The sequence below is a fragment of the Somniosus microcephalus genome, chromosome 26, assembly GCF_052327205.1.
Source record: "Somniosus microcephalus isolate GS21.2 chromosome 26, FLI_Smic_1.0, whole genome shotgun sequence".
NCBI classification, from domain to species: domain Eukaryota; kingdom Metazoa; phylum Chordata; class Chondrichthyes; order Squaliformes; family Somniosidae; genus Somniosus; species Somniosus microcephalus.
The window spans coordinates 2,011,166-2,038,602 of record NC_141012.1 but is presented as its reverse complement, the minus strand read 5'-3'; the positions used below and the strand labels follow the sequence as shown (position 1 = coordinate 2,038,602).

Genomic DNA, 27,437 nt, shown 5'->3' with positions numbered 1-27,437 from the left:
GGACTAATGATCACAGCTGGGGGATTTAAATTCAGTTAATTAAATAAATCTGGAATTTAAAAAAAAGCTAGTATCAGTAATGGTGACCATGAAACTGTCAGATTTAGGGAAGGAAATCTGCCGTCCTTACCCGGTCTGGGCCTGTGTGTGACTTCAGTCCCACAGCAATGTGGTTGACTCGTAACTTCCCTTGAAATGGCCCAGTGAGACAGTCAGTTGTAGCGAACCACTACAAAGAAGTATACATGGACTGCAGCGGTTCAAGAAGGCAGCTCACCACCACCTTCTCGAGGACAATTAGTGATGGGAAATAAATGCTGGCCTCGCCAGCGAAACCCACATCCCATGAATGAAAAAAACCAAATTGTAACTAAATCGGTGATCTCACCCAGAGAGACTAAAAACCCACGCGAGAGTGGGAAATGGACCAAATGTTCAACATACACTCGCTCATACACGTTGTAATAGAGATGATGTGAAGTCATCCATCTGATCACAGACCAGAGGTTGAAAGAATTCCTGAATTGTTACAAAGTGAAGCTTTTAACTTATCAGATTCTGAAAGCCTCAGTTTTGGGAATTCTCACTGTTGCCTTTCCCTACATAACATCGACACTATCAGTAACACAGTGAGATCATTGCACTTTCATCTTTAAATGGCATGAAATAATTTCTTGTTCAGCCCTTTAAGTTGCAATTAACCTTAAGTACAATCCAGCCAGGACAAATTATGTTTTTCTATTGGATTGGAATGGAAATCTAGAAATGGTGAGAGGAAAAATAATGAAATAATCTCGTGAAATTTTCCAATTACAGAGATCACATGAAGGTGATAATTAGCCTGACCAGAAATCCCGTTAAACATCGGAAACTGATCACATCACAAACCCAAATCACATATGCAATTCAAACAGTTCATTGGCTATATCTGTACAATAGAGAAACACATTCCAAGTTACAGGAATTCCCGCTATTTACAGCAATTTCCAATTTAATGCACACAATCTGAGCGCTCTGTAAATGAAACAATCCACACTGTGTATGGTCAGAGAACTCATGGCCGGATTTTGCTGTGTAAAATAAAGGTGATGGTAACAGCGCTCACCGCTATTTACGTGCAAATTGGACATCAACTTCCGGCGAGAGGACAAGTGCAGTTAAACGTGGAGATCCGGAAGATGCTGTCCGAGATGTGCCGCTCCGCCATAAGCTGCGTGAGAAGGGCATCTTGCTGAAAGACTCGGCATTCAAATACATTAAACAGCGTGAAGCTCCTGTACGGACAGCGTAGATACGGACTAAACGTGCCACAGGAAGTTTGAGCTTGTCCATTCCAGTGTAAGTACCCTTTCAACGTCATGATAAATCTTAGTTACTGCCAAACAATCTCTCCGGTACTGAAAATTAACTTTTACAAGTGTGGAGTCTCATTCCTTCAGCTTTTAATTATTGTTGGAGATTTTTACTTTTTCTTTCTGTCTCTTTTATCTCTCTCAATCCGATCTTTATTTCCCTCTCTTGCTTTTGCTTTCTGTACATGATTTGACATTGAATTCAATATTCTATGACACTTCCTGGTTCAGACTCTGCACTGCTCATTAACGATTCTTCAATCTGATTGGTTAAGGATATACACAGGTCCCAGATGCCCTGCAGAGGGCGCAGCGCTGTTTGGCTCTCAAACTTACAGCAACTTGGCACACAAAACCTGATAGAAAGTCAAAATAAAAACAGACAATGCTGGAAATACTCAGCAGGTCAGGCAGCATCTGTGGAGAAAGTCTACGGGAAAGTGCAAGTCTCATGGATGGAGGACATCATCCGTTCACTGCTCACAGCAGAACTTGGGTCGATGTATAAGGTGAGCATTGCAGAGCAAATGGCCTTTGCTCATTCCTGATTTCCCCCTGTTCCTGCTCTTTATAAATCAGTAACACACCACACTCTGAGTAATGCATGGCTCAGTAACACACCACACTGAACCAATTAATAAGGTTCCAAAAAAGTAGTTTTTGAGACAGTAATGGTTTTCTATTTTGCTGGATCTGGAAAGAGTAGTGGGGTTGGGGGGAAACAGCAGGGTTGGGGGGAATGACGGGATTCAAGGGAATGGTGGGGTTGGGGGAGAACGGTGAGATGTGGAGAATGGCGGGGTTGGGGGAGAATGGCGGGGTTGGGGGAGAATGGCGGGGTTGGGGGAGAATGGCGGGGTTGGGGAGAATGGTGGGGTTGGGGGGAGAATGGTGGGGTTGGGGGGAGAATGGCGGGGTTGGGGGAGAGTGGCGGGGTTGAGGGGAGAATGGCGGGGTTGGGGGGAGAATGGCGGGGTTGGGGGGAGAATGGCGGGGTTGGGGGGAGAATGGCGGGGTTGGGGGGAGAATGGCGGGGTTGGGGGGAGAATGGCGGGGTTGGGGGAGAATGGCGGGGTTGGGGAGAATGGCGGGGTTGGGGGGAGAATGGCGGGGTTGGGGGGAGAATGGCGGGGTTGGGGGAGAGTGGCGGGGTTGAGGGGAGAATGGCGGGGTTGGGGGGAGAATGGCGGGGTTGGGGGGAGAATGGCGGGGTTGGGGGGGAGAGTGGCGGGGTTGGGGGGAGAGTGGCGGGGTCAGGAGGATTCGGGGGGAGTCCAAGTGAGAGAGTTACAAAAGCAACAGCGATGATTTATAACAGTCGAGAAGCCCCTGCAGGTTTGAGGCTGTTTACATTGGGTTTCAGCCGAGCTCTGTGGAAGATACCCAGGTTTGGGAGCAGCTCAGACACACACTACATGCAGCCAAGGACATCTTCATTTCATTACAGAAAATCCACAGAAATTCATACCAAGCAAAAAAAAATGATTTATGCATTTTCAAAATATTAATTGGACTCAGATGATGTGGGTAAAATCCAGTGAACATCCTAGAAGTTTAAAACCATCAAATTTAAATCCCCAAAACTCAACCCTTGGTTTTCTAACAGTCATTGCTAATGTTTAGGCTTCTGTCCAACACAAATCTTGGATTTAATAATCTGGAACTCTCTCCCACATAAGGTTGTGGCTGCTGGGGGTCAATTGGAGCTTTCAAGACTGAGGTCGATAGATTTTTGTCGAGGGATACGGAGCGAAGATACAGATCAGCCGTGATCTAACTGAATGGGAGCAGGCTCGAAGGGCTGAATGGCCTCCTCCTGTCCCTGTGTCCCTAAAGTCCTCTCTCAGGTCGAAGGTCAGTTCTGAAACGAGGTTCTGGAAAGCCAGGCATGATGTTTATCCAGAGTTGTGGCATTTCACAAGCAGGAGCCCAACGTCTAGAGAGAAAGAGCCAGAATGATCTCTGATCGAGAGTTTGCGGTGATTTAATACTGACCGTGTGCAGTTTGCGAGTTGGTGTCGGCAGTATGCTCAGAATAAAACAGGGGCACCACTCGGTGATATTCTGGGGACAATACCCAGCCAGGCTCAGAGCGGGTGTTTACACCAACAAGGCTGTAAGATATCTGCACATCACCCCCTCTCACACTGAGCTGCCCCTCTGGGTCCCAGTCCTGTGTCGATGGTTCACCTATAGCTTCAATATTTACAGAGGTGTCTGCTCATGACCCTATGTCATTGGTTGTATCTCCCTGTGCACCATTGATCTGAAACAAAAGGAAAAATGGAGTGCTCTGTCCTATCAGAAACACACCAGCTGCTGATGGGGGAATCGAACCCCCGCCTCCAGCAGAGTGAGGACACCCAGCACAAGGGCTGAGCTCTGGGCTCGGGGTAAAATCACACAGCTGGGTCCTCGCAGCTGTATATTGGATGGTCCTAGTAGCTGTAGATCTCATTTTCCACCCAGCCGGACTCTCTGCTCCCGGAGGCTTGCTCATTGCAAGGTTGGTAAATCTCGTTGGTCACGAAGCCGCTGTGGGAGCAGTTGCTGTCCATGTTGTCATAGTCCCCGGAGAGACTGTCCCAGCCCTGGTCGGGCGGAGGGGCGCGGAAGGACGTGTTCTTTATATGGGGTCGAGTTCCGGCCAAGTCCGCCTCCGACTGCTTCTTGATGACGTTGTAAATCTCCAGGTTTGGCGAGTTGCCTCTGACAGGCTCCATCCAGAAATTGTGCTCCTTCACAACATTCTCACTTCTCTCCTTCCTCCTGAGGACAGAGAGTTTGATTAATGGCAATCCTCAAAACACAGCAGTAGCGGTCTGGGGTCGGGGGAGGGGAAGGGGGTGATCTTTCAGTGTGGGCGTGAGGGGTGGGGGGGCTGATGGAGGGGTGAGAGGGGGTGAGAGAAGGTGAGGGGGGTTGGAGGGTGGGGGTGAGGTGAGGGGGTGGGAGGGTGAGGAGGGTTGGGGGTGAGGGTGAAGGGGTGGGGGTGAAGGAGAGGTGAGGGGGGTGAGGGGGTGGGGGGTGAGGGGGTGGGGGGGTGAGGAGGGTTGGGGTGAGGGTGACAGGGTGAGGGTGAAGGAGGGGTGAGGGGTGGGGGGGTGGTGAGAGGGGCTGGGGGCAGATGGAGGGGTGAGAGGGGTTGAGAGAAGGTGAGGGAGGTTGGAGGGTGAGGGGTGAGGGTGAAGGGGCGGGGGTGAGGGGGGTTGGGGGGTGAGAGGTGAGGGGGTGGGGGTGAGGGTGACAGGGTGAGGGTGAAGGGGTGGGTGTGAAGGAGGGGTGAGGGGGTGGGGGGGTGGTGAGAGGGGCTGGGGGCAGATGGAGGGGTGAGAAGGTGAGGGGTTGGAGGGTGAGGTGAGGGGGTGAGGGTGAAGGGGTGGGGGAGGAGTGAGGGGGTGAGGGGGGTTGGGGTGGTGAGAGGTGAGGGGGTGGGGGTGAGGGTGAAGGGGTGGGGGTGAGGGAGGGGTGAGGGGGTGACAGGGTGAGGGGGTTTGGTGGGGGTGAGAGGTGAGGGGGGTGGGGGTGAGGGTGAAGGTGTGGGGGTGACAGGGTGATCTGCCGTTTCCTAACTCACCTTCTCGCAGAGAGGCGGAAACAGAAGACAGCGCTGGAGAGCAGCAGCAGCAGGAGCAGCGGGATGGTGGGGATGATGATGTAGATGATGTTGAGGGCGCTGCCTGTAAGAAATAAAACTCTGATTATAGCAGGAAAGCTGCCCGTCTGAAAGCAGCTCCGCAGACGCGAGCGGGCGCGGGACTCCTGCAGCTACATCGAAACATTCAGATTAAAACTGAAAGGCCGAGGACAGATCTCAGCCGGGGCTGGCTTCGGGAGAGGTCACTAAAGGTCACTGTAACTGGCTTCAGCATTTTTGGGTAAGAAGAAAAAAAACAGCCAGATTTCCTGCTCGGGCTCGCGATCCCACTCCAGGTGCAGACTTCGGGTGAGAACAGGATCCAGATCTGTGGAATCCGCCAAAATATGAATATTCCACCAGCAATCACTCTCTAGATGCTCACGTGGGCATGGGGTGAGATACTGGAGGGCACTGGATGCTCGTAGGACCGCAGACCACCACAGGTCGGCACCTTCAGGAGAGGAGGGGACCCGTACCCCAGTGAGAGTCAACACCTTCAGGAGAGGAGGGGACCCGTACCCCAGTGAGAGTCAGCACCTTCAGGAGGGGAGGGGACCCGTACCCAGTGAGAGTCAGCACCTTCAGGAGAGGAGGGGACCCGTACCCCAGTGAGAGTCAGCACCTTCAGGAGAGGAGGGGACCTGTACCCCAGTGAGAGTCAGCACCTTCAGGAGAGGAGGGGGCCTGTACCCCAGTGAGAGTCAGCACCTTCAGGAGAGGAGGGGACCCGTGCCCCAGTGAGAGTCAGCACCTTCAGGAGAGGAGGGGGCCTGTACCCCAGTGAGAGTCAGCACCTTCAGGAGAGGAGGGGGCCTGTACCCCAGTGAGAGTCAGCACCTTCAGGAGAGGAGGGGACCCGTGCCCCAGTGAGAGTCAGCACCTTCAGGAGAGGAGGGGACCCGTACCCCAGTGAGAGTCAGCACCTTCAGGAGAGGAGGGGACCTGTACCCCAGTGAGAGTCAGCACCTTCAGGAGAGGAGGGGACCCGTACCCCAGTGAGAGTCAGCACCTTCAGGAGAGGAGGGGACCCATACCCCAGTGAGAGTCAGCACCTTCAGGAGAGGAGGGGACCCGTACCCCAGTGAGAGTCAACACCTTCAGGAGAGGAGGGGACCCGTACCCCAGTGAGAGTCAGCACCTTCAGGAGAGGAGGGGACCCGTACCCCAGTGAGAGTCAGCACCTTCAGGAGAGGAGGGGACCTGTACCCCAGTGAGAGTCAGCACCTTCAGGAGAGGAGGGGACCCGTACCCCAGTGAGAGTCAGCACCTTCAGGAGAGGAGGGGACCTGTACCCCAGTGAGAGTCAGCACCTTCAGGAGAGGAGGGGACCTGTACCCCAGTGAGATTCATCACCTTCAGGAGAGGAGGGTACCCGTACCCCAGTGAGAGCACCTTCAGGAGCGAAGGGGACCCGTATCCCAGTGAGAGTCAGCACCTTCAGGAGAGGAGGGGACCTGTACCCCAGTGAGAGTCGGCACCTTCAGGAGAGGAGGGGACCCGTACCCCAGTGAGAGTCAGCACCTTCAGGAGAGGAGGGGACCCGTACCCCAGTGAGAGTCAGCACCTTCAGGAGAGGAGGGGACCCGTACCCCAGTGAGAGTCGGCACCTTCAGGAGAGGAGGGGACCCGTACCCCAGTGAGAGTCGGCACCTTCAGGAGAGGAGGGGATCCGTACCCCAGTGAGAGTCAGCACCTTCAGGAGAGGAGGGGACCCGTACCCCAGTGAGAGTCAGCACCTTCAGGAGAGGAGGGGACCCGTACCCCAGTGAGAGTCAGCACCTTCAGGAGAGGAGGGGACCCGTACCCCGTGAGAGTCAGCACCTTCAGGAAAGGAGGGGACCCGTACCCCAGTGAGAGTCAGCACCTTCAGGAGAGGAGGGGACCCGTACCCCAGTGAGAGTCAGCACCTTCAGGAAAGGAGGGGACCTGTACCCCAGTGAGAGTCAGCACCTTCAGGAGAGGAGGGGACCCGTACCCCAGTGAGAGTCAGCGCCTTCAGGAGGGGAGGGGACCTGTACCCCAGTGAGAATCAGCACCTTCAGGAGAAGAGGGGCCCCTTCCCCAGTGAGAGTCAGCACCTTCAGGAGAAGAGGGGACCCATACCCCAGTGAGAGTCAGCACCTTCAGGAGAGGAGGGGACATGTACCCCAGTGAGAGTCAGCACCTACAGGAGAGGAGGGGACCCATACCCCAGTGAGAGTCAGCACCTTCAGGAGAGGAGGGGCCCGCACCCCAGTGAGAGTCAACACCTTCAGGAGAGGAGGGGACCCGTACCCCAGTGAGAGTCAGCACCTTCAGGAGAGGAGGGGACCCGTACCCCAGTGAGAGTCAGCACCTTCAGGAGAGGAGGGGACCTGTACCCCAGTGAGAGTCAGCACCTTCAGGAGAGGAGGGGACCCGTACCCCAGTGAGAGTCAGCACCTTCAGGAGAGGAGGGGACCCGTACCCCAGTGAGAGTCAGCACCTTCAGGAGAGGAGGGGACCTGTACCCCAGTGAGAGTCAGCACCTTCAGGAGAGGAGGGGACCCGTACCCCAGTGAGAGCACCTTCAGGAGCGAAGGGGACCCGTATCCCAGTGAGAGTCAGCACCTTCAGGAGATGAGGGGACCTGTACCCCAGTGAGAGTCGGCACCTTCAGGAGAGGAGGGGACCCGTACCCCAGTGAGAGTCAGCACCTTCAGGAGAGGAGGGGACCCGTACCCCAGTGAGAGTCAGCACCTTCAGGAGAGGAGGGGACCCGTACCCCAGTGAGAGTCGGCACCTTCAGGAGAGGAGGGGACCCGTACCCCAGTGAGAGTCGGCACCTTCAGGAGAGGAGGGGACCCGTACCCCAGTGAGAGTCAGCACCTTCAGGAGAGGAGGGGACCCGTACCCCGTGAGAGTCAGCACCTTCAGGAAAGGAGGGGACCTGTACCCCAGTGAGAGTCAGCACCTTCAGGAGAGGAGGGGACCCGTACCCCAGTGAGAGTCAGCGCCTTCAGGAGGGGAGGGGACCTGTACCCCAGTGAGAATCAGCACCTTCAGGAGAAGAGGGGCCCCTTCCCCAGTGAGAGTCAGCACCTTCAGGTGAAGAGGGGACCCATACCCCAGTGAGAGTCAGCACCTTCAGGAGAGGAGGGGACATGTACCCCAGTGAGAGTCAGCACCTACAGGAGAGGAGTGGACATGTACCCCAGTGAGAGTCAGCACCTTCACGGGGGGAGGGGACCCGTACCCCAGTGAGAGTCCGCACCTTCAGGAGAGGAGGGGACCCATACCCCAGTGAGAGTCCGCACCTTGAGGAGAAGAGGGGACCCGCACCCCAGTGAGAGTCAGCACCTTCAGGAGAAGAGGGGACCCGTACCCCAGTGAGAGTCAGCAGCTTAGAGAGAGGAGGGGACCCGTACCCCAGTGAGAGTCAGCACCTTCAGGAGAGGAGGGGACCTGTACCCCAGTGAGAATCAGCACCTGCAGGAGAGGAGGGGACCCGTACCCCAGTGAGAGTCAGCACTGAGATAGATTAAATATTTTATTAATAAAGATATTGTTTCAAAAAATGAATTGCTGGACAGATGACCCCAGGTGTCATGTGACCCCCAGATCACTCCCACCACATGCCATTGGTAGAGACTCCAGGAGCAGAGATTGGTGTATCAATGTTTGACATTGCAGGAACAGAAATAATCTTGAGATAAGCACACAGTTCCCTATATTTACCTTCTGATTCCCTGATGATTTCACTTGAGTCCTTCTCGTTCTCGACAGACGGGGGCGTAACTGAAACTGCAAAACCATCTAGAAGATTCAAAATGGAAAGAGGTTTGCGATACGAACATATGAATATACGAATTAGGAGCAGGAGTCGGCCATTCGGCCCCTCGAGCCCGCTCCGCCTTTCAACAAGACCATGGCTGATCCGATTACTCCACATTCCCGCCTACCCCCGATAACCTTTCACCCCCTTGCTTATCAAGAATCTATCTACCTCTGCCTTAAAAATATTCAAAGACTTTGCTTCCACCGCCCTCTGAGGAAGAGAGTTCCAAAGACTCACGACCCTCTGTGAGAAAAAATTTCTCCTCATCTCTGTCTTAAATGGGCGACCCCATATTTTTAAACAGTGACCCCTAGTTCTAGATTCTCCCACAAGAGGAAACATCCTCTCCACATCCACCCTGTTCAGACCCCTCAGGATCTTATATGTTTCAATCAAGTCACCTCTTACTCTTCTAAACTCCAACGGATACAAGCCTAGCCTGTCCAACCTTTCCTCATAAGACGACCCGCCCATTCCAGGTATTAGTCTAGTAAACCTTCTCTGAACTGCTTCCAACGTATTTACATCCTTCCTTAAATAAGGAGACCAATACTGTACCCAGTACTCCAGATGTGGTCTCACCAATGCCCTGTATAACTGAAGCATAACCTCCCTACTTTTGTATTCAATTCCCCTCGCAATAAACAATAACATTCTATTAGCTTTCCTAATTACTTGCTGTACCTGCATACTAACCTTTTGCGATTCATGCACTAGGACACCCAAATCCCTCTGCATCTCAGAGCTCTGCAATCTTTCACCATTTAGATAATATGCTTTTTTATTCTTCCTGCCAAAATGGATAATTTCACATTTCCCCACATTATACTCCATTTACCAGATCTTTGCCCACTCACTTAACCTATCTGTATCCCTTTGTAGCCTCCTTATGTCCTCTTCACAATTTACTTTCCTACCTGTCTTTGTGTCATCAGCAAATTTAGCAACCATACCTTCGGTCCCTTCATCCAAGTCATTTATATAAATTGTAAAAAGTTGAGGCCCCAGCACTGATCCCTGTGGCACACCACTCGTTACATCTTGCCAATCAGAAAATGACCCATTTATGCCTACTCTCTGTTTCCTGTTAGCTAGCCAATCTTCTATCCATGCCAATATGTTACCCCCTACACCATGAGCTTTTATTTTCCGCAATAACCTTTGATGTGGCACCTTATCAAATGCCTTCTGGAAATCTAAGTACAGTACATCCACTGGTTCCCCTTTATCCACAGCACATGTTACTTCCTCAAAGAACTCCAATAAATTGGTTAAACATGATTTCCCTTTCACAAAACCATGTTGACTCTGCCTGATTACTTTGAACTTTTCTAAGTGCCCTGCTATAACGTCTTCAATAATAGCTTTTAACATCTTCCCTATGACAGATGTTAAGCTAACTGGCCTGTAGTTTCCTGCTTTCTGTCTCCCTCCCTTTTTGAATAAAGGAGTTACATTCGCTATTTTCCAATCTAATGGAACCTTCCCCGAATTTTGGAAAATTAAAACCAATGTATCAACTATCTCACTAGCCATTTCTTTTAAGACCCTAGGATGAAGTCCATCAGGACCCGGGGACTTGTCAGCCCGCAGCTCCAACAATTTGCTCAGTACCACTTCCCTGGTGATTGTAATTTTCTTGAGTTCCTCCCTCCCTTCCATTTCCTGATTTACAGCTATTCCTGGGATGTTACTTGTATCCTCTATAGTGAAGACCGATGCAAAATACCTGTTCAATTCAACAGCCATCTAATTTTCCATTATTAATTCCCCAGACTCACTTTCTATAGGACCAACGCTAACTTTGTTAACTCTTTTCTTTTTTAAATATCTATAGAAACTCTTACTATGGGCAGTCAGGGCCCAGTATTTGGATGAAGGTCAAGAGGCCTGGAGCTGTGATACAGCATCTCCTCCCCTCTCAGTTCTTGCTCCCTTACTGTGTCTGTTACAGCGATGGTTCACTGATTGCAGGATGAACTCTGGGATATAAATCACTCTCCCACATTCAGGGGAGATGATAACAAACAGCTTATGCTCCAGATTTTACAGTGGGGTTTGGAGGGTTGTGCAACGAATAGACAAACATCAGCCTCCATTCTCACCACATCCTCCAATCCCACCTTCTCAGCACATCCCTCAAACTTTTCTCTCCAGACTACATTTTGTGTAGAAGTTTGCCAGCATTTCCCCTCTTCCTGATGGTTAACTTATGTGCCCTGGTGTTTGAAACTTCACTACAGTGAACAAATTGATTGGCTGAACTTTGCCAACTCTCCCTAACCCTAACCGTGGAAATTTACTTTGGTCAGCTTCCAATGTCACGTGACCTGCTTTAACAATCTCACTTGGAGATGTGGAAAAGTCTGGTCTCCTCATTGCCCAAAGGCTTTGAGTCGCTTTGCGGAGGTTACTGATGCCCAGGGTGTTCCGATCCTGGGTCACCTGATCCTGGGAAAGCACGGTGCCCGATGGGAATGCTGCAAGCTTCCCGGTCACGGGTTTTCCTGGAATCGGACAGATCTCCCCAGTCAAGGAAGTCCCTGGAACAGGCGATGGAGTCAGACGGAAACAGAAAATAGAAACAACCGTCTTAAATATTGAGGATTGAGCGACAGCAGATCTTACGCTTATACAGAGGTTACAGCACAGAAACAGGCCATTCGGCGCAACTGGTCCGTGCTGGGGTTTGTGCCCCACACGAGCCTCCTCTCACCCTATCAGCATCTCCTTCTATAGGCCATTCGGCCCAGCTGGTCCGTGCTGGGGTTTGTGCCCCGCACGAGCCTCCTCTCACCCTGTCAGCATCTCCTTCTATAGGCCATTCGGCCCAGCTGGTCCGTGCTGGGGTTTGTGCCCCACACGAGCCTCCTCTCACCCTGTCAGCATCTCCTTCTATAGGCCATTCGGCCCAGCTGGTCCGTGCTGGGGTTTGTGCCCCGCACGAGCCTCCTCTCACCCCATCAGCATATCCTTCTATAGGCCATTCGGCCCAGCTGGTCCGTGCTGGGGTTTGTGCCCCACACGAGCCTCCTCTCACCCCATCAGCATCTCCTTCTACAGGCCATTCGGCCCAGCTGGTCCGTGCTGGGGTTTGTGCCCCACACGAGCCTCCTCCCACCCGATCAGCATCTCCTTCTACAGGCCATTCGGCCCAGCTGGTCCGTGCTGGGGTTTGTGCCCCACACGAGCCTCCTCTCACCCTGTCAGCATCTCCTTCTATTTCTTTCTCCCTCATGTGTTTATCTAACTTCCCCTTAAATGTATTTCTGCTTTTCGCCTCCACCACTCCCTGTGGTAACGAGTTCCACATTCTCACCTCTCTCTGGGTAGAGAAGTTATTTACAATTGTGAGCGAGTTTTCATGTCGCACCTCATTGGAGTTTGGGGACGGTAAGTTGGATTTTAACTTCCGGCCCACCTGCTTTGAGTGGGTCGGGCAGTGTTAAAATCACCCCTGGGGTGTCAGAAATGGAAAGAGTTTCCCTCACTTAATGAGCACAAAACTCACACGACAAAAGGTTACACACGATCAGCCAGAATATCCGCAATCCCCACTTCACATACTCGAGGGACTGAACGTTTGACCCCGTTGGGGTGGTGTTAGCTCCCCCCGCACCCCCCGCTCTACCAACTCCGCACCCCCCAGTCCCGGCCCCCTGCTCCCCTCCGCACCCCCGGCCCCCCGCTCCCCTCCGCACCCCCCACTCCCCGGCCCCCTGTCACCCCACTCCCCGGCCCCCTGTCACCCCACTCCCCGGCCCCCTGCCACCCCACTCCCCAGTCCCCTGCCACCCCACTCCGCGCACCCGCTCCCGCCACAGCTCCCCTGCTCCCCACCCCCTGCCGCCCCCTCAGATACTGCAGTGTTCAGAGTGAAGATGATGTTTCTTACCCACATCAGAACCATTCCCACCGGCAGGAGTCCGTGTCGAGCTCGGGGTTGAGCTTGGGGTCAGGCTCGGGGTCAGAGAGCGTTGAACTGTAGGCAAAATAGAGACACGTGGTGAGGGTCAGAGGTCATCAGCTGTGTGAATAAACTGACATCATTGGCCCATTCCGTCCCCGAGCCCAGTCCCTCCCCCTCTCCAGAGTGGAGCCAGGCTGTCCTGTGCTGAACCCGCTCATTCCTGGCTGGGAGAGCAGACGTTCTGATTCTGATTCCTACAGGTTCCCTGGGATATACGGGCAGCTCACAGGACTGAGGTCATGACCTGTCGCTACGGGTCAGTCCCAGCCTGATCCAATCAGTGAGGACGAGGGTTTACCTGCCGCGTACTTGCAGATGAAGTTGTTCTTCATGTTGCATCGATCGTCGTTCCACTGGTACAGGTAGGGACCGCCCATGCCCGAGGACGCAGAGGGCTGGTGATACATCACCACACACACCTCACTGCCGCACGACGGCTCATCCACATACCAGTTTCTGAAAGAGACGAGAACGCCAAACTGTGACAACCCGGCAATGGTAACCTGGCAACCGGCAACCTGGCAACCGGTAACCTGCCAACCCACCAACGGCAACCCAACAACCAGCAACCCAACAACCAGCAACCCGGCAACGGCAACCCGGCAACCCGGCAACCCAGAACCCAGCAACCCGGCAACCAGCAACCCGGCAACCAGCAACCCAACAACCAGCAACCCAACAACCAACAACCAGCAACCCAACAACCAGCAACCCAACAACCAACAACCAGCAACCCGGCAACCACAGGAACCTGAAACGTCACCAGACTGACTGCCCGTGTTGAGTAATGCCACACTCGGGGGATTTTAACCCCTCCCGCTCCACGCTGCTAATTCTTGGGCGAACGGTTCCCTGATGTGTTGGTAGCCTGGGCTGGGGTTTGCTTTGCGCTCCTCTGCGAGCAGTCATTCTGTTTCCCTGAGGTGGGACCGGGAATTGATCAGGTCTATTCTTGTCCACCATCTGAAGATGGAGACAATGAGCCGGAGAAACCCAGGAAATGAAGGCAAGGGAGTTTGAGGGTCCATCAAAGCTGGAACCTTCAGCTAGCAGCCTCTCAGTTTAAGGACCCACCACCAACTTCTCAGGGCAACTAGAGATGGGCAATAAATGCCGGCCCACATCCACATGACAGGGTCGATGCAGGGAGGATGTTTCCCCTGGCTGGGGAGTCTAGAACCAGGGGTCACAGTGTAGGGGTTTCGCAAAATTTCCCTATTTTTCCCTGAAGATTGAAAATACTGTTCCACATCGTGGACGAAGAATTGGGTGATGTGACTTGTCTACAATGTTTTAAAATGTGCCTAGAACCACAAAAGACTGCTCTGAGATGGACAGAACGTGGACAACATGGGAGTCGTAGAGCTCTGTGGAAAGTATTCACACACATTGAGACAGTACGTGGAGCTCTGTGGAAAGTATTCACACACATTAAGACAGTGCGTGGAGCTCTGTGGAAAGTATTCACACACATTAAGACAGTACGTGGCGCTCTGTGGAAAGTATTCACACACATTAAGACAGTGCGTGGAGCTCTGTGGAAAGTATTCACACACATTAAGACAGTACGTGGAGCTCTGTGGAAAGTATTCACACACATTAAGACAGTACGTGGAGCTCTGTGGAAAGTATTCACACACATTAAGACAGTATGTGGAGCTCTGTGGAAAGTATTCACACACATTAAGACAGTACTTTGATTAATAAAGTTGTTCCCTGGAGTTTGGGCAATGACAAAAGGTTTTAAAATGGCCACAGAAAGCATTGGCCATGAAGAATGGGGCTTGAAAAAAAGCAGCTCGAGTTGCCTGTGTGAAAAAGTGGGAGGATACAGTGGCAGTCAGACCTGTCAATCAAACCAGGGAGTTTCCCTCTCAGCACTTGAAGTTGCTTATTTACTTAAGAGATTAGCCCACTTGAGGCAGGACAATCCATTCCAAACTGCTTCTGTTTACACAGCCATTCAAAGCACTCACAGACAATGAGAGACTGAAACCATGGAACTGATTTTGATATGTAACAGTTTAAGCAATGAATGGGTTTTTGAATCACCCATTATTGGACAATACGGCAGTTGGATTCCCTTTTGTTTTAGCCCAGGTGAGCTCCGGATGTGGGCGGGAACATTTCGGCCCCACAGTGCAGACACATTAACCCATTCCAACCACTTTGAATTAGCCAATCACAGCATTTCTTTTGTGTATTGGAACTTTTTGGGCGTGAATTTTCCAGACAGGCAAACAGCAGGGGGGCTCACCAGGTATATAAGATAGCTCCTGAGAAGCTATCGTTCTGTTTTTACTTCCTGGGACCACAGGTGAGCTTCTCTCTCTCTCTCTCACTTCGCTGGGCCACGTGTGAGCAGAGTTTCTGACTCCTCAGTAAAGCAACCCAGTAAGGAGTTAGGGGATGGTGAATTAAGGGGATATTGCTAAGATTGTTTAATTAACATTGTAGCCATTTAATCCCTCATTTTTACCATCTGCATTCCCCCATTTAAGCAATTTTACTGTAATTACTGTGTTCGTGTGGTATAGTTTATAATTTGATTGTAGTTCATTTAGTTAATAAAACTTGATTTTTCCTCTCATCCAAACCACGTGTCCGTTTTAATTATCATTAATTATAAGCCCTTCAGTCAGAACTGGAAGGTGGGGTAGCGATTCGAAACCGCTGTTTGAAAATTGGTTTATTGGAATTTGGTTTACAGTGTGGCAGCAGGCTGCCTGACCAGGTGAATTACCGTAAACCAGGTAAAAGATTGGAATTGGTCAGAGTGCAGGCAAAGGCTGCAAGACCAGGGAAATTACCTTAAATCAGTTAAAAGATGCCCCCCTACAACAGTCTCAGGATAAGGAGTCGGCCATTTAGGACTGAGATGAGGAGAAATTCTTCACTCGGAGGGTGGTGAATCTTTGGAATTCTCTACCCCAGAGGGCTGTGGAGGCTCAGTCGTTGAGTATATTCAAGACAGAGATCGATAGATTTTTGAATATTAAGGGAATCAAGGGATCTGGGGATAGTTCAGGAAAGTGGAGATGAGGTAGAAGGTCAGCCATGATCTCATTGAATGGCGGAGCAGGCTCGAAGGGCCGAATGGCCTACTCCTGCTCCTATTTCTTATGTTCTTATCCCAAGAATGAACCTGTAGAAGGCAGTGGGACAGTGAATAGGATGAGGGAGAGTGGGCCGATGATACCAAGCTCGATAGCTGCAGGGTCCTCAATGACCAGGCCTGGGGGCTGCCTACCTAAACTTGGCGTCGCTCCCATCCAGCCACTGGTACAGGCCGGGACAGTCTGTTGAGTTCTCGTTCCCGTTCTTCGTCCGCCAGAGTCCGATCCAGAAATCACCATCGCCCGCAGACAAGCCTCGGATCAGCTTCTCGATGAGTCGCTGCTCGTTCTCCGACTCGATGCTGAGCAGGTTCCCGTCTTCCCTCTGACAAACATTCCGTGCCTCCTCGAACCCCAGCCTGCGCGACACCTCTTGGAAGTAGGCGATTTTGTAACACGGGCGCTCGACTCCCCTGCGACACACGGTCTGACCTGTGCTTAGACGGACAGAGACAGTGAAAGGCACTTCTAAACGAAACAATAACTCACATTTATCCAGCACCTTTAACATAGTAAAATGGCCCAAGGCGCTTCACTGGAACGTTCTCAAACAAACAAAGGGAGGGAAAAAGAGTGGCAGGGCTATAGTAATAGGGGATTCGATTGTAAGGGGAATAGATAGGGGTTTCTGTGGTCGCGACCGAGACTCCAGGATGGTATGTTGCCTCCCTGGTGCAAGGGTCAAGGATGTCTCGGCGCGGGTGCAGAACATTCTGGAGGGGGAGGGGGAACAGCCAGTTGTCGTGATACATGTTGGTACCAACGACGTAGCTAAAAAAAGGGAAGAGGTCCTACAAGTAGAATTTAGGGAGTTAGGAGCCAAGCTAAAAAGTAGGACCTCGAAGGTAGTAATCTCTGGATTACTACCAGTGCCACGTGCTAGTAAGAGTACAGAGAACAGGATAGTTAGGCTAAATACGTGGCTTGAGCAGTGGTGTAAGAGGGAGGGTTTTAAATTTTTGAGGCATTGGAACCAGTTTTGTGGTAGGTGTGACCTATACAAAAGGGACGGTCTACACCTGTGCAGAGATGGAACTGATGTTCTCGGGGTAATTTTTGATAAAGCAGTTCGGGAGCATTTAAACTAGTATGGCAGGGGGCTAGAAACCTATGTAGTGAAATAGAGGAAAGTGAAAGGCAGACAGAAATAAATGGTAAAAGGGTGAGGAACAAAAAACAAAGGGCCAAACTAATTCATAAAAAATGTGAGCATAAAAAAAGCCTGAGGGTTTTATACCTTAATGCGAGAAGCATCAGGAACAAGGTAGATGAATTAGCTGTGGAAATAGAGGTTAATAATTATGATCTAATTGGGATTACGGAAACATGGTTGCAGGGTGAGCAGGGCTGGGAGCTTAACATACAGGGGTATTCAGTATTTAGGAAGGATCGACAAAAAAGAAAGGGAGGAGGGGTAGCATTGCTAGTAAAAGAGGGGATAAATGCAATTGAAAAGAAGGATATTAACTCAGTTAATACAGAATCTATATGGGTGGAGCTAAGAAATAGCGAGGGGCGAAAAACATTAATAGGAGTGGTATATAGGCCTCCAAATAGTAAAATAGAGGTTAGGGAGGGCATCACGAGGGAAATTAGAGAAGCGTGCAATAAGAGCACAGCTGTCATCATAGGTGACTTTAACTTACATATAGATTGGACTAGCCTAATCAGTAAAAATAATGAGGAGGAGGAATTCCTTGAGTGTTTAAGGGATGGTTATCTGGATCAATATGTCGAGGAACCAACTCGGGAACAGGCTATATTGGACTGGGTACTGTGTAATGAGAAGGGACTAATCAGTAATCTTGTTGTACGGGGACCCTTGGGTCAGAGCGATCATAACATGATCGATTTCTCACTCGAAATGGAGAGCGAAGAAATTGACTCAGAGACTAAGGTCCTGAATTTAAACAAGGGGAATTATGATGCCATGAGACGGGAACTGAGTAGGTCTGATTGGACAACGTTCCTGGGAGGACTGGAGGTAGATAAACAATGGCAAACATTTAAAGATAGAATGACAAAATTGCAAAAATTGTTTATACCAATCTGGCATAAAAGGAAATCTAAAAAGGTGACTCAACCGTGGATAACAGGGGAAATTAGAGACAGCATAAAATCCAAAGATAGGGCGTATAAAATAGCCAAAAAAAGCGCCAGAGCGGAAGATTGGGAACAGTTTAAGATAGAGCAAAGGAGGGCAAAGGGCATGATCAAGAGGGGCAAAATAGCTTACGAAAACAAGCTGGCGGAAAATATAAAAACTAACTCCAAAAGCTTTTATAAATATATCAAAAGGAAAAGACTGGTGAAAACCAAAGTTGGTCCATTGCAGTCAGATACGGGGGAATATATAATGGGAAATAAGGAAATGGCAGATCAACTAAATGCATACTTTGGGTCAGTCTTTACGAAGGAAGACACAAAAAACCTCCCTGGGATATCGGGAAAAATAGGGACATTGGCAAAGGAGGAACTGACGCAAATCAATATCTCTAAGGATATGGTGTTAAGGAAGCTAAAGGGATTGAAGGTGGACAAATCCCCAGGGCCTGATAACATGCATCCTAGGGTACTGAAGGAGGTGGCCCTAGAGATAGCGGATGCACTAAGGATGATTTTTCAGAATTCATTAGACTCGGGAACAGTGCCGATGGATTGGAGGGTAGCTAACGTTACCCCACTATTCAAAAAGGGGGGTAGGGAAAAAGCAGGTAATTACAGACCTGTAAGCCTTACATCAGTTGTGGGCAAAATGCTGGAGTCCATCATTAAGGATGAAATAGCGGAGCACTTAGCAAATGGGGACAGGATAGGACAGAGTCAACATGGATTTACAAAGGGTAAATCGTGCTTGACTAATCTATTGGAATTTTTTGAGGGAGTAACTGGTAGAATAGATGGGGGAGAGCCAGTAGATGTGGTGTACCTGGACTTCCAAAAGGCCTTCGATAAGGTCCCACATAAAAGATTAGCATGGAAAATTGAGGCTCATGGGATAAAGGGGAAAGTTTTGGCGTGGATAGGGAACTGGCTGTCAGATAGAAAACAGAGAGTTGGAATAAACGGCTCATTTTCTGAATGGCAGGCAGTAACAAGTGGGGTACCACAGGGATCTGTCCTGGGCCCCCAGCTGTTCACAATTTACATTAATGACCTGGATCAGGGAGTCGGATGCAGCATTTCCAAATTTGCAGACGACACTAAACTAGGAGGGGGGGTGGGCTCAGAGGAAGAGACCAGGAAGCTCCAGAGCGATTTGGACAGACTGGGCGATTGGGCGGATAAATGGCAGATGCACTATAATGTGGACAAGTGCGAAGTTATCCACCTTGGGTGCAGGAACGGGAGGGCAAATTATTATTTAAATGGCAATAGATTGGGAGAGGGGGAAGTACAGAGAGACCTGGGTGTTCTTGTACACCAGTCACTGAAGGCGAGCATGCAGGTGCAACAGGCGGTCAAGAAGGCAAACGGTATGCTGGCCTTCATAGCAAAAGGGTTAGAATACAGGAACAGGGATACCTTGCTGCAGCTGTACAGGGCACTGGTGAGACCACACCTCGAGTACTGTGTACAGTTTTGGTCGCCTCATCTGAGGAAGGATGTTCTTGCCATGGAGGGGGTGCAGCGGCGATTCACCAGGCTGATACCAGGAATGGCGGGAATGACCTATGAGGAGAGACTATGTAGTTTAGGGATGTACACACTGGAGTTTAGAAGATTGAGAGGGGACCTCATAGAAGTGTATAAAATTCTGACAGGTCTAGACAGACTGGATGCAGAAGGAATGTTTCCCTTGGCGGGTGAGAACAGAACTAGAGGACATAATTTAAGGATAAGGGCTAAACCATTTAGGACAGAGATGAGGGGGAATTTCTTCACTCAGAGAGTGGTGAACCTGTGGAACTCATTGCCACAGAGGGCAGTGTACGCCAGCTCATTAAATATATTTAAGAGGGAATTAGATATATTTCTACGGGCAAAAGGGGTTAAGGGTTACGGAGAGAAGGCGGGGACGGGATACTGAATTAAAGGATCAGCCATGATCTCATCGAATGGCGGAGCAGGCACGAAGGGCCGAATGGCCTACTCCTGCTCCTATCTTCTATGTATCTATGTATGTATGTAAAAGTTGACACCGAGCCACATAAGGAGATATTGGGACAGGTGACCAAAAGCTTGGTCAGAGTGGTAGGTTTTAAGGAGCGTCTTAAAGGAGGAGAGAGAGGTGGAGAGGTTTAGGGAGGGAATTCCAGAGCTTGGGGCCCAGGCAGCTGAAGGCACGGCTGGCAATGGTGGAGCGATTAAAATCGGGGATGCTCAAGAGGCCAGAATTGGAGGAGCGCCGAGATCTTGGAGGGTTGTGAGGCTGGAGGAGGTTACAGAGATAGGGAGGGGCGAGGAGACCATGGAGAGATTTGAAAATAAGGATGAGATTTTTTAAATCAAGGCATTGCCGGACCAGGAGCCAATGTAGGTCAGCGAGCAAAGGGGTGATGGGTGAACGGAGCGTGAGGCAAATTAGGGTACAAGCAACAGAGTTTTGGATCAACTCAAGGGTGGGAGGCCGGACAGGGGAGCGTCAAACACTCCCAGGACAGGTACAGCACGGGTTAGATACAGAGTAAAGCTCGCTCTACACTGTCCCATCAAACACTCCCGGGGCAGGTACAGCACGGGGTAGATAGAGTAAAGCTCCCTCTACACTGTCCCATCAAACACTCCCAGGGCAGGTACAGCACGGGTTAGATACAGAGTAAAGCTCCCTCTACACTGTCCCATCAAACACTCCCAGGGCAGATACAGCACGGGTTAGATACAGAGTAAAGCTCCCTCCACACTGTCCCATCAAACACTCCCAGGGCAGGTACAGCACGGGTTAGATACAGAGTAAAGCTCCCTCTACACTGTCCCATCAAACACTCCCAGGGCAGGTACAGCACGGGTTAGATACAGAGTAAAGCTCCCTCTACACTGTCCCATCAAACACTCCCAGGGCAGGTACAGCACGGGTTAGATACAGAGTAAAGCTCCCTCTACACTGTCCCATCAAACACTCGCAGGGCAGGTACAGCACGGGTTAGATACAGAGTAAAGCTCCCTCTACACTGTCCCATCAAACACTCCCAGGGCAGGTACAGCACGGGTTAGATACAGAGTAAAGCTCCCTCTACACTGTCCCATCAAACACTCCCAGGGCAGGTACAGCACAGGTTAGATACAGAGTAAAGCTCCCTCTACACTGTCCCATCAAACACTCCCAGGGCAGGTACAGCACAGGTTAGATACAGAGTAAAGCTCCCTCTACACTGTCCCATCAAACACTCCCAGGGCAGGTACAGCACGGGGTTAGATACAGAGTAAAGCTCCCTCTACACTGTCCCATCAAACACTCCCAGGACAGGTACAGCATGGGTTAGATACAGAGTAAAGCTCCCTCTACACTGTCCCATCAAACACTCGCAGGGCAGGTACAGCACGGGTTAGATACAGAGTAAAGCTCCCTCTACACTGTCCCATCAAACACTCCCAGGGCAGGTACAGCACAGGTTAGATACAGAGTAAAGCTCCCTCTACACTGTCCCATCAAACACTCCCAGGGCAGGTACAGCACGGGGTTAGATACAGAGTAAAGCTCCCTCTACACTATCCCATCAAACACTCCCAGGGCAGGTACAGCACGGGTTAGATACAGAGTAAAGCTCCCTCTACACTGTCCCATCAAACACTCCTAGGGCAGGTACAGCACGGGTTAGATACAGAGTAAAGCTCCCTCTACACTGTCCCATCAAACACTCCCAGGACAGGTACAGCACGGGTTAGATACAGAGTAAAGCACCCTCTACACTGTCCCATCAAACACTCCCAGGGCAGGTACAGCACGGGTTAGATACAGAGTAAAGCTCCCTCTACACTGTCCCATCAAACACTCCCAGGGCAGGTACAGCACGGGTTAGATACAGAGTAAAGCACCCTCTACACTGTCCCATCAAACACTCCCAGGGCAGGTACAGCACGGGTTAGATACAGAGTAAAGCTCCCTCTACACTGTCCCATCAAACACTCCCAGGGCAGGTACAGCACGGGTTAGATACAGAGTAAAGCTCCCTCTACACTGTCCCATCAAACACTCCCAGGGCAGGTACAGCACGGGTTAGATACAGAGTAAAGCTCCCTCTACACTGTCCCCATCAAACACTCCCAGGGCAGGTACAGCACGGGTTAGATACAGAGTAAAGCTCCCTCTACACTGTCCCCATCAAACACTCCCAGGGCAGGTACAACACGGGTTAGATACAGAGTAAAGCTCCCTCTACACTGTCCCATCAAACACTCCCAGGGCAGGTACAGCTCCCTCTGTATTGGTCAGTCATTATATTTTAAGCTGCAGAACAACATTTTTGCATAGTGTAGTAGCATTAATCGCCTGCTGGCGGCACTGTGGGTACACGGAAGAATGGCCGGCAGCGCCACTAACAGGAACACACTGGTATCGCAGACACAATTTTAATTTTAGCATTTTTTTGGTTACATTTTAAATGTCTTTCAATCTATCGACAAACATGTTTATAGCATCTGCAATGCAGCAGGACACACAGTCTGTCCCATTAAAGCTTTGTTTGTTAGCAGATTGCAGAAAGGAAGAGTGCCTTATAACTCAGATACACAGAAGTGAGCCATTGGGCCCCCCTCAGTGTTCATCGCCACACCAGCAGTAGCCTAACCCCATGCACCCCCTGTTTCCATAGCTCTTTATTTCCCTTTTGTTCAATCATTGATCCAACCTATTCTTAAATGTTGGCATGATCTCTGCTCACAATCCATTGTGTAAAAAATTATTCTCTTGCTCTCTGTCCTAAATCTCTTACATTTAATTTTATATTTATGACCTCTTGTTCCTGCCTCCTCAGTCACTGGAACAGTCTGTTTCTATCTAACCTCCAACAAATTACTCCATAATCTCATGTATTCTAATGAAAAAAGCCCCAATTTATCAATTCTTTGTATTTGTATTTCCTCATACCGGGCAGCATCCCAGTGACTCTGAGCTGTAACCCCTGTAAAGCCTCAATATCCTTCCTATAGTGTGGAGCCCAAAACTGCCCACAGTCCTCCACCTGTGACCTTACTAAGTTTTTATACAGATTCATCATTATAGCTCCACTTTTATATTCTATATCTCACTGTAAAAGTCAGGATTCCATTAGTTTCCTTATAGCCTTGAGGTGCTGTGTTTAATGTTTTGTAAGCCTGAACTCCCAACTCCCTCTGCTCTTCCATGCCCAGCTTTCCCTCAAATTATAATTTTTACTTTTATTTTGACCAAAATGTATCACCTCACATTTACTGACATTGAGTTCCATCTGCCACTTTTTACCCATTCCACCATCTTATCAATATCTTCTGGCAGCATCCAGTGCGCCTCAGAATTATTGATTGTGCCGCCTATTTTAGTATCATATGTAAATTTCAACAGCACTCCTTCTAGTAAATCATTGACGTTCACACAGTGAACAGAAGCGGTCTTACTACCCACTTCCAACCCCTCTGAAAAACTGCCCGAAACCCCAACTCTCTGTTTCATCCCTTCTAACCCGACTTTAATCCAATTTTCCCCTCTCCCCCTAATTCCATATCCGTTAATCTTCTCCAATAGTCTCCTGTCTGGTATCATGTCAAAGACTTTTGAAAGTCCATATACACCGCATCCACTGCATTTCCCCATTCATCGTATCTGTCACCTCCTCAAAGAACTTGATTAGGTTTGTTATGCACAATCTTCCTTTCTGACACAACCTATTCTACCACAGCTTATAATGTATTTTTGTTTATTTTTTTTTTTATTTGTTCCTGGGATATGGGCATCGCTGGCAAGGTCAGCATTTATTGCCCGTCCTTAGTTGCCCTTGAGAAGGTGGTGGTGAGCCACCTTCTTGAACTGCTGCAGTCTGTGTGGTGAAGGTGCTCCCACAGTGCTGTTAGGGAGGGAGTTCCAGGATTTTGACCCAGCGACGATGAAGGAACGATGATATATTTCCAAGTCAGGATGTTGTGTAACTTGGAGGGGAACTTGCAGGTGATGGTGTTCCCGTGTGCCTGGTGCCCTTGTCCTTCTAGGTGGTAGAGGTTGCGGGTTTGGGAGGTACTGCCGAAGAAGCCTTGGTGAGTTGCTGCAGTGCATCTTGTAGATGGTACACACTGCAGCCACGGTACGTCGGTGGTGGAGGGTGTGAATGTTTAAGATGGTGGATGGGGTGTCCAGAACCAGGGGTCACAGTCTAAGGATAAGGGGTAAGCCATTTAGGAGTAAGATGAGGAGGAATTTCTTCACCCAGAGAGTGGTGAACCTGTGGAATTCTCTACCACACAAGGTAGTTGAGGCCAATTCATTAAATATATTCAAGAAGGAGTTGGATATATTTCTTAAGGCTAAAGGCATCAAGGGATATGGGGAGAAAGCAGGGACAGGGTACTGAATTCGGATGATCAGCCATGATCGCATTAAATGGCGGAACAGGCTCGAGGGGCCGAATGGCCTACTCCTGCTCCTATCTTCTATGTTTCTATGTCAATCAAGCGGGCTGCTTTGTCCTGGATGGTGTCGAGCTTCTTGAGTGTTGTTGGAGCTGCACTCATCCAGGCAAGTGGAGAGTATTCCATCACACTCCTTACTTGTGGCTTGTAGATGGTGGAAAGGCTTTGGGGAGTCAGGAGGTGAGACACTCGCAGTAGAATACCTAGCCTCTGACCTGCTCTTGTTGCCACAGTATTTATGTGGCTGGTCCAGTTAAGTTTCTGGTCAATGGTGACCCCCAGGATGTTGATGGTGAGGGATTCGGCGATGGTAATACCGTTGAATGTCAAGGGGAGGTGGTTAGACTCTCGCTTGTTGGAGATAGTCATTACCTGGCACTTGTGTGGTGTGAATGTTACCTGCCACTTATCAACCCAAGCCTGAATGTCGTCCAGGTCTTGCTGCATTCGGGCCTGGACTGCTTCATTATCTGTGGAGTTGTGAATGGCACTGAACACTGTGCAGTCATCAGCGAACATCCCCACTTCTGACCTTATGATGGAGGGAAAGTCATTGATGAAGCAGCTGAAGATGGTTGGGACTAGGACACTGCCCTGAGGAACTCCTGCAGCAACGTCCTGGGGCTGTGATGATTGACCTCCAACCACCACAACCATATTCCTTTGTGCTAAGTATGACTCCAGCCAGTGGAGCGTTTTCTCCCTGATTCCCATTGACTTCAGTTTTACTAGGGCTCCTTGATGCCACACTCGGTCAAATGCTGCCTTGATGTCTAGGGCAGTCACTCTCACCTCACCTCTGGAATTCAGCTCTTTTGTCCATGTTTGGACCAAGGCTGTAATGAGGTCTGGAGCCGAGTGGTCCTGGCGGAACCCAAACTGGGCATCAGTGAGCAGGTTATTGGTGAGTAAGTGCCGCTTGATAGCACTGTCGACGACACCTTCTATCACTTTGCTGATGATTGAGAGTAGACTGATGGGGCGGTAATTGGCCAGATTGGATTTGTCCTGCTTTTTGTGGACAGGACATACCTGGGCAGTTTTCCACATTGTCGGATAGATGCCAGTGTTGTAGCTGTACTGGAACAGCTTGGCTAGAGGCGCGTCTAGTTCTGGAGCACAAGTCTTCAGCACGACAGCCGGGATGTTGTCGGGGCCCATAGCCTTTGCTGTATCCAGTGCGCGCAGCCGTTTCTTGATATCACGTGGATTTAATTTCTCGACCAGATGCAGGAGTGATACCGATCTCAGGAAAACCGTGGCTGTATATTAGTTTCTGTGATATATTAATTCTTCATTAATTAATCTTTCATTCATTTATGTCTGATCAGTTTTCCTTCTGTTCATCTCCCTTTACCGCTCTCCTCGATTTCCTGTGTGTGAGACAGAGGTACAAATATCCTCTCGTAGATGTGATTTTCAGACTTGTCGGGGGAGTAATTACTGGAACAGTCATGCATAAAACCTGCCACAACCACACCACATGCAAGTGGTGTGAGCAGGTTTTGTGATGCGTTTTGACATGATATGTGTCATAATATTCCACACACGAGAAAAAAAAGGGTTTGTCAAACGTTCCCCTGAAGAAGTCTCTTTACGAACTGGGACGGTTCCCCAACCTGCTGCTGTCCCAGTCGCGGGTTTCACACGCTGCCCTGCCAACGGCTCCAGCTGCAGCTCCCCTTTCTCTTTTTTCCATTAGAATGTTTTCCCCCTCTCCGACTCACTATCCAGTGTGTGGGCGTCGGGCGAGGACGAGGGTGTGCCCGACTGTGATGCCCACCATGGCCAAGTAATGGTCTGGCCCTCACCATCTGGGGTCACACACGAAATAGAGATGAGAGGAATAGGGGAGAAAAACAGAAGGAAAACTTGTGATACATAAATGAATGAAAGATCAATCAATGAAAAATTACTAAAACAGCTGCAGCTTTCCTGAGATCAGAATCACTCCTGCATCTGCTTTGGAAATTAAATAAAGAAAATTATATTTAAAAATGTGGTGGAACTGGATTGTGTCCAAGTCAGCGATGGCATTGAGTAAAGGCTTCCTCAAGTGAGGCTGATCGGAGAGCTGGCTCATGACCAGCTCGGCGAGATTTGTGGTCAGTCTTTCTCTTGATTTTCTCACATTACAGACAGGCGCAGAGACGCCAAAATCTGTCATAATGCTCACTTCCTTCAATTATGACCAAATTCTGAAGGCATTCTGCACATTCTGAATATTAGCAGCAGTGTCATTTTGTTCAATAGTAATTTTGAAAATGAACGTGAATTCAATCAGGGAGCAATCCAACCCTACAACTAGAGATTGGACCCAAAACTAGGGGTATCAGCCCAACCCTACAACCAGGGATCGGACCTTCTCTTCTACTGTCGTATGGTAGTAGCCAAGCAAATCATGTGTCAATATCGAAGTCAGATATCCAGGCCAAAGCTTCCAGTGTAACAGTGTGGATATCTTGTAGGCTGCCTGTGAATTTCCTCTGAGGGCAGTGCTCAATGATGTGCTCCAGGGTCTGATTAGGAGCTCTACAGTCGCATTATGAGGATGTTTTAATCTTCCACCTATGGAGAAGGTGGCAGCATCTACCATGACCGGTTCTGAGGCGGTTGATGGTTGTCCACTGTTTGCGAGGGAGGTTTGATCCTTCAGGTTGCACTGTGGGGTCCTCTATAAGGAATCCATTCCGTATGTCGCAGTTCTTCTAAGCATTTCGCCATCGGTCATCAAGGCTGAGGGGAGACCGCTGAAGGGCTTCAGCGACTGTCCAAAATGGCCTTGTAGATTTGAGAGGGGTTGGTGGTAGGTTGTTCAAGTCGGCCTGGATCGGCATGTCTTTGCTGGTGTAACGGTTGTATTCTCTGGAGACTGCATATTCGCTGCGTAAGTGTGGTGGTGCGATGTTTGCAAGCACGGGCAGCCAAGGTGTTGGTGTCAATAAAAGCATAGTGGTGATAATTCTCAGAGTTCAGCTGAACATCAATGGATTTGACATGCGGACTCAATAGCCATGCCAGAGAG

General features: G+C 49.9%; 1 protein-coding gene across 2 annotated transcripts in view; it reads right to left on the bottom strand.

Annotated features, from left to right (window-relative positions):
- Positions 1 to 900: 900 nt before the first annotated feature.
- The window catches only part of layna (layilin a), a 39,021-nt gene continuing 12,484 nt past the window's right edge, over positions 901 to 27,437 (bottom strand). Inside the window, exons 1-7 of one of the 2 annotated variants that reach the window (XM_085967667.1) lie at positions 19,400 to 20,317; positions 16,009 to 16,306; positions 13,057 to 13,214; positions 12,684 to 12,770; positions 8,689 to 8,766; positions 4,930 to 5,032; positions 901 to 4,121 (exon numbers count right to left, since the gene is read on the bottom strand). In XM_085967667.1, the coding sequence (XP_085823793.1) occupies positions 3,791 to 4,121; positions 4,930 to 5,032; positions 8,689 to 8,766; positions 12,684 to 12,770; positions 13,057 to 13,214; positions 16,009 to 16,306; positions 19,400 to 19,469 (1,125 nt within the window). In that variant the 5' untranslated portion in view covers positions 19,470 to 20,317 and the 3' untranslated portion in view covers positions 901 to 3,790. Of the gene's footprint in view, positions 4,122 to 4,929; positions 5,033 to 8,688; positions 8,767 to 12,683; positions 12,771 to 13,056; positions 13,215 to 16,008; positions 16,307 to 19,399; positions 20,318 to 27,437 lie in introns of those variants that run through there. The other variant, XM_085967668.1, reaches the window with a different exon arrangement.